This window comes from Mus caroli, chromosome 6 (genome assembly GCF_900094665.2).
Source record: "Mus caroli chromosome 6, CAROLI_EIJ_v1.1, whole genome shotgun sequence".
Classification (NCBI taxonomy): domain Eukaryota; kingdom Metazoa; phylum Chordata; class Mammalia; order Rodentia; family Muridae; genus Mus; species Mus caroli.
The window spans coordinates 18790447-18799557 of record NC_034575.1 but is presented as its reverse complement, the minus strand read 5'-3'; the positions used below and the strand labels follow the sequence as shown (position 1 = coordinate 18799557).

Below are 9111 nucleotides of genomic sequence, written 5' to 3'. Positions count from 1 at the left end.
GAAGCTGTGTTCCACTCACCAGCAGTCCCAAAATCCTGCGGCGGGGGTCGTGGGTAGCTGGCAGGTGTCAGGCAACCCTGCGCTCCAGCTACCCCCGCGCTGATCCGGCCGGATGAGGCCTGTGGCCCTACTCGGGCCGGTTTCTGCTTCCCTAACTAATCACACAGATTTTTCATTGCAAAATTTCTTGAATACTTTTCATGTCTCCTGTGGCAATTGTTTTTCTTATATAATTGTATTGAGCTTTTTATTTTGTTGTTCAAGAGTATGGACTCCTAGGATTCTATAAGTTTATAGCAGCTGAAAAGTCCACAGTGTTGAGAAGTTGATGGACTTGAGTAACATGGCTGTGAGCGTGCAGAAGGATGAGCCTGGGCGCAGATGCTCCCTTAGAAAGGACTCAGAAGAGCAGCTTGATGGTCTGGAGGAGCAAGGAGGCTACTTTTGTGGGTTAGGTTCCAAAGATCACACAGCTTCTCAGCATAAATGACAAGAGGCTTCTCTCCATCAGGGAAGCACCTATAGAATTGATGATAGGTTCTTCTCTCCATCCAGGGAAGCTCCTATGGAATTGATATGTTCTTCTCTCCATCCAGGGAAGCTCCTATGGGATTGATAGGTTCTTCTTCACTGGTTTTGAGTAACCCATTTCTTTAAGACCTGCAGGTTAGTTATCAAATGTAAGCAGTTCTGTGAGGGAAGAGGGTTATCTACAAAATCCTATTCACAACTTTAAACAGGATCACAACATCCTAAAGGATCAAGATGAAAAGGCTCTGCCCAGGGAATGCTGAATGGGGAGATGGTATCCCTGCAGTCATGAAGGGGAGGAAACTCAAAGTATATTTTCATGGACACTTGAAGTTATAAAATGTCTGTGTGATATAAATTAGAGGCATTGCTTAAGTGAGAGGTGTCCCTGTGCACCTGTCATGATAAGAGTTGAATGGTACTCTCTAAAAGCCCTATCCCCAGTGCCTTGGAAGACATCTGTGAGGTAACTAATCTTTTGTCACATAAAATATTGAAACTATAAACTTAGAGAAAATGAAATTGAATAGAGGGTGTACTGCAAAGATGACCCCTCTATTTTGGGGCCTTATGGATTGGATAGGTGACACACCACCTATATAACATGACATGAGAGTGCTTAAAGTAAGGAGTCAAGATAGAAGATTCATCTCTTCATTATATTCAATATGTAAAGGTAGTTGCATTTTTAAGTAGACAGAAGGTAAGGCAGGATGTCCCATCGCACATTGTAGGCACAGATTTATAATTCCAAGATTTCAGTCATTGATGCTAGTTTTGAGCATGAATGTTCACAGCACCAGAGCTTTAAAGCACCAGAGCTGGGCAGACATCTACCCTCTAAGCTGTTAGTATCTACTTCCCTATCAATAACCCTGAGTTATAACTTGTCATGTTCCATCTGGGCCACTCTTACTCCAACTAGCCAGCCCTCATGGCCATGTTTCCGAGAGTCATCTATGCCATGGTGTCTTCTTCTCACTCTACCTTCTCTCTCTTCCCTCTGGTGGTCCTATCTCAGACCCCAAGCCTGGGAACCAAAGCTCTACCTACTTTGTTTCTGCCCTGCAATAGGCTATAGGTATCAACCAGACCTTGGGGAATAGTATTTAGCATTATAGTACCTAGCAAAAGACCAAATCTCAACAGACAAACCCTTAAATTTTTCCCTATTTTTTAATATTACACTCTGTACCCAGCATTTATGTGTACATGTGTTCAGGAATATGATCTTTTATTATTCATAAGATAACAGTGGTAATCATGAAAGTTAGGGCTCTTCACCTCTGCTGTTAGCTTTGCAGTATCAATGTGGCAGTTCTTTTCTTTGGCTACATCTTCAGACAAATGCAGTTAAACCATTGATGTTTGCTTTTAAAGTAGTGAAATGTCTCTAACAGAACAAACTTCATTAAAATTCAGAAGGACTGGAACAACATGTCTTAGAAAAATTAAGTAAAACTATTAGTCTAGAGATATATATCTTTGATGATGTAAGTACCATTCTGGCGAAAGTTGAAGGATTTTGTGGTTTCTTAAGATACTAATGTCCTGAGAGAGAAATCTACAATTCAATTCCTTTAGATGCAAATTGACATTTTATTGTATTTCCCCCTATGGAATAAATAAATAAATAAACATCAGCACTCGCAACCATCTGCAACTTCAGCTCCATAGGATCCAACACCCTCTTCTGCCCTCCAGGAACACCTGCACACATGTGGGATACAGTCACACTTCACAAGCACGTGTAATTAAAGATTTTTAAGTTATCTGTTCTAAAATATCGTTAGAGTCTTTGGTCTAGCATCTTGCTTGTGATACTTGAGAAGGAGAATGGATTGACATGAGACAGCATTTAACATTTAATATCAGGAGTTTAACATCTTATGGCTAAGTAATTAGGAAGGGGGAAGAACATGCGGTCATGTAGGAAGTTAAAAATTATTTCAATTCGTAAAAGAAAAATTTCCATATCAATAGGGGTTGTTTTCTTAAAGACAATAGCTGTATTTCTTTGTTTTCCCTTCATCAAATGTAAACCCATGTAATGGAATGCTAACGTAATGCCCACCTGTAGAAACTTGTGAACACTGATTGTTTGGCAGCATGAGTGTTGTCACTGGAATGAGCAATGCTTGCAGACTTAAATGGCAGAAATTATCCTTCAAGTAGTACTTTAATTGTATAGCATTAGTACAGACCAAAAAAAAAATGCAGAGATGCTCTTAAAAGTAGAAAATAAGAAATAAAAATTAATCAAGATCTTGTCATCTAAAAGAGAACAAAAGAAGAAATTCACTGATGCTGAAGTGCTCAGGGCTGACCTTGAAGAGAGGAGAATAGGAGGGGTGAGCTTGTCATGGCAACCTCAAGGAAACAAGGATTTGTTTTAGATTTGTTGCCAATGCATCAGACACAGAGTTATTACAATAAGTGCATTTCTTAATAAATTGAGCTGTTGGTTTAACTTTTTGTGACCAAAACCCAGTGGAAAGTAATAGGATTGGGGTATAGCGGAATCCAGCAGACTTCTGATGAGGTAGCTGGGGAAGCTTCCTGAACCGTCTTTAGTCACTTATGTTTGTTTTTATGCCACTGGGCTACCATCTGTCTACATGCATTCGTTTCTTTTCTTTTTCAGCTGGATAACGCTGATGAACAAGCAGCCCAGATCAGAAGGGAACTTGATGGCCGCCTGCAGTTGGCAGAGAAGATGGCAAAGGTACCTTATGTGTGCTAACTGCTGTGCTGTTTCTTTACCTATTCACATTCAGGGTGTTCTCCAAAATGACACATGCCCACCATGAGTTATAGTTTGCTTTTCTATATTAATAATGTCTTAACCCAAAATACCTGAACTCATATTTTCTAAATGGAGGACACTCTCTACCTGGGGTCTCCATCTGAATTATGTGAGTTGTCCAAACTCAGTGATAACCTCTCTAATAGTTTAAAAGACTGATTTCTTTTCTTACTGCTAACTAGATCTACAAGAGTTTCATTAAGCCACCAAGAAAAATGCAGTCATGGAGAAGAATTTCCTTATAAAGATCATATAAATTCCAAAATTCCCAGTGTACCGCTTGGCAAATAGTGGTACTAACTAATATTCGGTGGAATGATTGACTGTCTAAAATACAATTTGAAATGTATAAGACAGGATCTGACAGATAAAATGTGTTTTCTTTTAGACTTCTAGTTATTTTACTTACATAACCACTGTTTCTGAGAACAGAAATCTATTTAAAACAAAAACCAAGATTTTTTTTCCTAATATTTTGGGTGTTTGCCAGCATGTATCTTAGCCATCACAACTATTCTTTGGTGTGAATTGACAGATTAATTTATTTCAATGATATAAAAATTTTAATTCTTCATAGTAAAATTACTGTGGCACTGCTATGGATTTTTTCAGCACAGAAGTCTCCCTTCTGCTGAGCAAAAACTATTTGGTAGGTAGAGCATCTCCACTCCACTTCTCCCTTTCCCTCTTCTCCATTCCTCCCTCCTTCCCTCCCCTCTCTCCCCTACATGACCCTTCCTGCCCCTGTCTTCCCCTCTTTCTCCTCTCTCTCTGTCTCCCCTCCTAACCCTCCCTCCTCCTACCTCTTTCTTATCTGGCATGTATATCCACATTCAAAAACTTTTGCTACAGAATGTGAAAATGTCTGTCCACCTAAACCACGGTGGTGAATTTCCACAGCACTGGAAATGTTTCATATACTGACTCCAACAGTTACATTTTGTACTTCTGCCAAGGAAAAATATATTTATGATCATATTTTCAGAGTGCTAATACTCTGCCTATCCAAATTTAATGCTACACAACAGATTGAGATATTGGAAAGAAAAAGAGAAAGACAACAGAAATTGGAGAATAGGGTTGGTAGGAACCAAGTGCGAACCAAGGCAGATTTCTAGAGGGACAATCTCCAATGACTGGCCATGTGGGGTGATATGAATGAGGCTGAAGAATGGCATTCATGTGCAGAGCAGAGTTTAAAGGAAATGCCTTCCTGCTCTCCTCTAGACATTGATACAGGCACAGAACCATTCAAGAGAGTGCATTATGCAATTCACTGCATAGAAATCCAGAAGCTTGAAGTTACTGGAAATGTTAGAATTTAAACCATCTTACCTGAAGTGCTACGGTCATATTGAGCCTGTCTGGAAGGCTGGTTGCCTTTCTTGTAGGCTAAGGCTAGGAAAGAATCCAGAGAGCAGTCTAGATGTACTCTTACTGCAACCTACTTAGAAACTGCACTTGTTCAACCAGGGACCTGTCTACATATGCTTGTTTCTAACATAGACTGACTAGTGTTATAGATGGCTTCAGACAAAGAGGAATGTCTCAGATTTGTTCTTAAGCTCATGTCTTTGGAGAATGCATTTTATAAATCCTGCCCCGAGTATCAAAAGATTGGATCAGCATTGAGCAAGAAGGCTTCCCTTTCAGACACCCCAGTGGGCTCAGTACAGATGTGACCCGTTGGAGAAAGTATGGAGAAAAAAGTAAACCATGTAAGATTAGAAGAGCAAAATGCTTCAAAACATCACTGCAAAACACTTTAGCAGAAACATCAGCATAGCATGTTGAACATTGTTCTCCACTTTGAATAGACCAAACCAAGCCCTCAGAATCCTACTCAACAGATTGATTCAGCAATACGCTGACCTTGTTGACCTATGCTTTCATTACCCCACGCGTCACAAGGGCAGTTGATAGTGTGGGTTCTATAGAGGAGGCTAAAAGCTTGGAAGAGTATACACTTTACCAATATCAGAGATCTCCTGCGTGATCAGAATAGGTCACAGGCACATCCTAGGCGTCACAGTTGGGTTTTTCCCTACGGTTGCTACCTCCTTAGTCAGATAAATTCACACTAGTGATGCATTGCCAGTTTGCAATCAGGAACATCCCTTTTCACACTTCATAAAGCAGTGTAAACATTATAATAGCAATAAAACCACGGGGCAGAAATTTGTGTCAAGCAATAGGGATATTGATCTTTATCATTTTAGCTAAAGAACAATTAGAAAGAAGTAGGAAAAATGTTGACAAGGCTGGAAAGGCCAGTAGCTGAGTCCATCTTTACTTTTAGATGTTCAGTAGTCCGCCAAGTATTTACATTTTCATGTTCCTACTTATTGAACAATATTTGCTGGATACCCACTGCTTTCAGCAACCACTACCTTGAGTGCTTAGGATATAGCTGTACAGATATAATTGCCTTGATCTAAAACAAGGCAGAAATATCCCTACATGCCAAATGCAGCTTATGTAGTATTTGGGAGAGCCCATGATAAGTGATAAATTCCATTTCTAACCCATGGAAGGTGATCATTATGACCAAGGGAACAGATCCATGGAATTGGCTATGCAGGAAAAAAATGAGTGGTCATGTGACCAGGGTAGACCAGCTGAGTTGTGCCAGTTTTCCTGTCACTCAAACCAAAAAACCTTGGCATCATATCTGACTTCTTTCTTTTTCTCCTGCTTCATGCCAGATTTATTAGGGAATCGTGTTACCTCTGCTTATTTTTTCATACAGGATCTTGCTATAGCCAAGGGTAACCTCCAAGAGTAACCTAACCTTTCTGTCTCGGCCTCTTGAGTGCTGAGACTTTGGGCACAAGCCCCCACTCTCTGCTTGCTGCTGCTTTTGAAATATTTCCATGAGATGACAGTTGCCACCATTCTTCTGCTGCTGCTTGGATCCATTCATCACTGTCTCTGTCAGCGGGGTAATTGTTCCATCCTTTTAGCTAGTCTTCCACCTTCCACTCTACCCTGCAGCACAACAGCAAGAGAGTCTCTGCAAAAGCCTTGTGAAAGTCCCCATGACCGTGACAATAAAATGTTCTTCAAAGTCTGTAGAGTGCTGTGTGATTGGTTTGCTTTCTGCATAACCTTAAATACCTCTGAGCTCTGGCCTTTGCTCAGTTCATCTCAGCTCTCATGGTCCCTTGCCCTTCTTGCTCCAAGGTCTTCACACAGACCTGTTCTCATTCATCCAGCCATCTTCTGTAGAGACTCAATGCTTCTTCCCTGTATTGTGTAGACTTTCTAGAGACATAGAACCTACAGGGATCCAGATAGATGGAGAGGATGGAATGATGCTTTCTATCTGTGTCTACCAGTTAATCTATATGGCAGCTGGGAAATACAGTCAAGAGGAAATATAGCCTCGAGTCTGCAGCTGCAGAGTAGCCTGTAGGTGGGAGATGGAGAGTCAAGCAAGGTTTCTAGATTACAGTCTTGAGGAAAAATGACGATTCCCCAGGACTTAAACTTTGTTCTTAAGGTCTTTAAAATCTAGCTGGACAAGGCTCACCTTCATAGAGTCATTGCATAAGTTTTACTGGGAAGATGTGAGCAAATATTTATTCATGTCACATGGGGCATTGGTGACACACTAACGGGAATATGCCATTCAAGTCCAGCTTAGTAAACCAGTGAGGTTTCGTGGTTTTTTTCACCCTCAGAGGCATGAGAAAGAGGTTATTTACAGGAAAATGATTGGCCTCCAAAAAAGCTTCATTTCTGAAAAATCCCACCCCAGCATTAGTGACAGTCTCCTGAAAGCTGGAAAGATAAAAAGCTGTTCTGTTTACTTTATACTCTAAATAGAAATCGCTAGAATTACAGGCAGCCAGGGTAGAGTTACATGCCACCGTAGGGGTGGGCTTTCAGGAGGGAAAAATGGCTGACATCTCAGGAGAGGTCCTCTCAGTGCCAGTAATCATAATTGTTCTGATTTGTTTGGGTGTAATTGGCCACCTCACACCCAGAGGGCATGTTCCAAAGTAGACCATCTGATTTACTCAGAGTTGGCTGATTATAGTTGTTAATAACATCAAAGTGTATCCATAGCAGCATCTATGCTGGTACCTGACAAAATAGCTGGATTTTTACTAAGCGCTAGCCAATCTCACACAGTATCTGTCCTCTCTCATCTTATTTTCTGCTGTAAAGTTCTGTCCTCACTGAAAACATCGCTGACAATCCTTTTGAATGTTAGTATTCCCGTCTATTAATTGTGATTTATTCCTTACTTTTTCTCCGTTATACTTAATATTTTCTACAGTAAGAAATGACTTTATAATTAATACTTACTAAGACTTTCTATGTTTATGACAAGGGAGGATTTTTGCCAGTATCTTCTTGGTGGTACTCCAACGATCTGGAGCAGAAGAAATGCCAGATGCTAAAAGAATAGCTTGTTTGTAATATTTATAATTACCTTATTATGTATGTGTTTTGCCTGCATGTATGTATGTATGTGTGTGTGTGTGTGTATGTATGTGTGTGTGTGTGTATGTTGTGTGTTTGGGGAGGCCAGAAGAGGACACTGTATCCGTTAGAACTGGAATTATGGACAGTTGTAAGATGCCACATGAGTGCTGGGACTCAAACCTCTGTCCTCTGCAAGAGCAACAAGTGCTGTTAATCTTTCAACCATCTCTACAGCCTCCATAGATATTTTTAGAATGAGCCTTTACATACTACATATTATCAACAGAAAGCCATGGCAGGACTAAATTCCTAACAAATTTCTAAGACACTGGTCTTCTCCTATATTTGAATAAAGAGAGACTATCAGTATGGTAGGGAAAACTGAATTTGCAAATACATGTATGTATGTACCTCAGTACATTTATTGCCTTTGGAACTAAGTAGTTTAAATGATACTAGAATCCCAAAATTAATGCAGGTTGATTTTTCCCTTGTCCAAAGTGACTGTGACCAAAAGTACTTCAGATTTGGAATTCTTCAGATTTTAGCATATATTTGTATGTGTAAGTAGTCTCAATAGTCTGAACACAGAGTCTATTACATTTATGTTTCATATCTTAATTACATGGACTGAAGGTGGTTCTGTTCAGAACTTTACTGAAAACGTAGTTGCACCTGTGTTTTGACTATACTTGTCCTACATTGGATGTGTGGCACCAGAGTGATTTGGATTTTGGAACATTTCATATTTTGGAATTAAAGGTACCCAATCTGAGTAGTTTTGAAACAGAAAGCAAAAATTAGTCATCTTGGGGAGACTCAGCAGTGGTAAGGGTTTGACTGGAAAGGGAAGAGAAAGGCCAGAGCACCTGAAACAGTAACCCACAGTAATAGAGACCTTGCAGATTCAGGATATAAAGTGCATCATCATGTTAGAGGCACTAGTGTGCCATGGTAGACCTGGGGCCAAATTAGAACTCATATATGAGAAAGCCTCACAGTTAAACAATTGAAAACAATTCCTTGACTAATCCCAATCACAAAAATGATCAGGTTTAACATGTGTGCTGATCTGATAGATGATCTATTCTGTTGCTCCCAAGTGGCCACAAAAGCAGGTTAAATGAAGTGGATAGAATATTATCCATAAATGCCAAAGTTTGAACAAAACTTTAGGAGGCCTTTTTCATAAGTAAAATAAGAATATAGTCGGGCATTTTCAACAAATGGTGCTGGCACAACTGGTTTTTATCATGTAGAAGAATGCGAATCGATCCATTCCTATCTCCTTGTACTAAGGTCAAGTCTAAGTGGATCAAGGAACTTCACATAAAACCAGA

At 40.0% G+C, this 9111-nt stretch overlaps 1 protein-coding gene across 10 annotated transcripts in view; it reads left to right on the top strand.

Annotated features, from left to right (window-relative positions):
- Nucleotides 1–9111, top strand: part of Cadps2 (calcium dependent secretion activator 2) — a 534832-nt gene that overhangs the window by 213334 nt on the left and 312387 nt on the right. For all 10 annotated transcript variants that reach the window (XM_021164381.2, XM_029478701.1, XM_029478705.1 and 7 more), the window contains exon 4: nt 3176–3256. In XM_021164381.2, coding sequence (XP_021020040.1) covers nt 3176–3256 — 81 coding nt within the window. The remainder of the gene's footprint in view (nt 1–3175; nt 3257–9111) is intronic.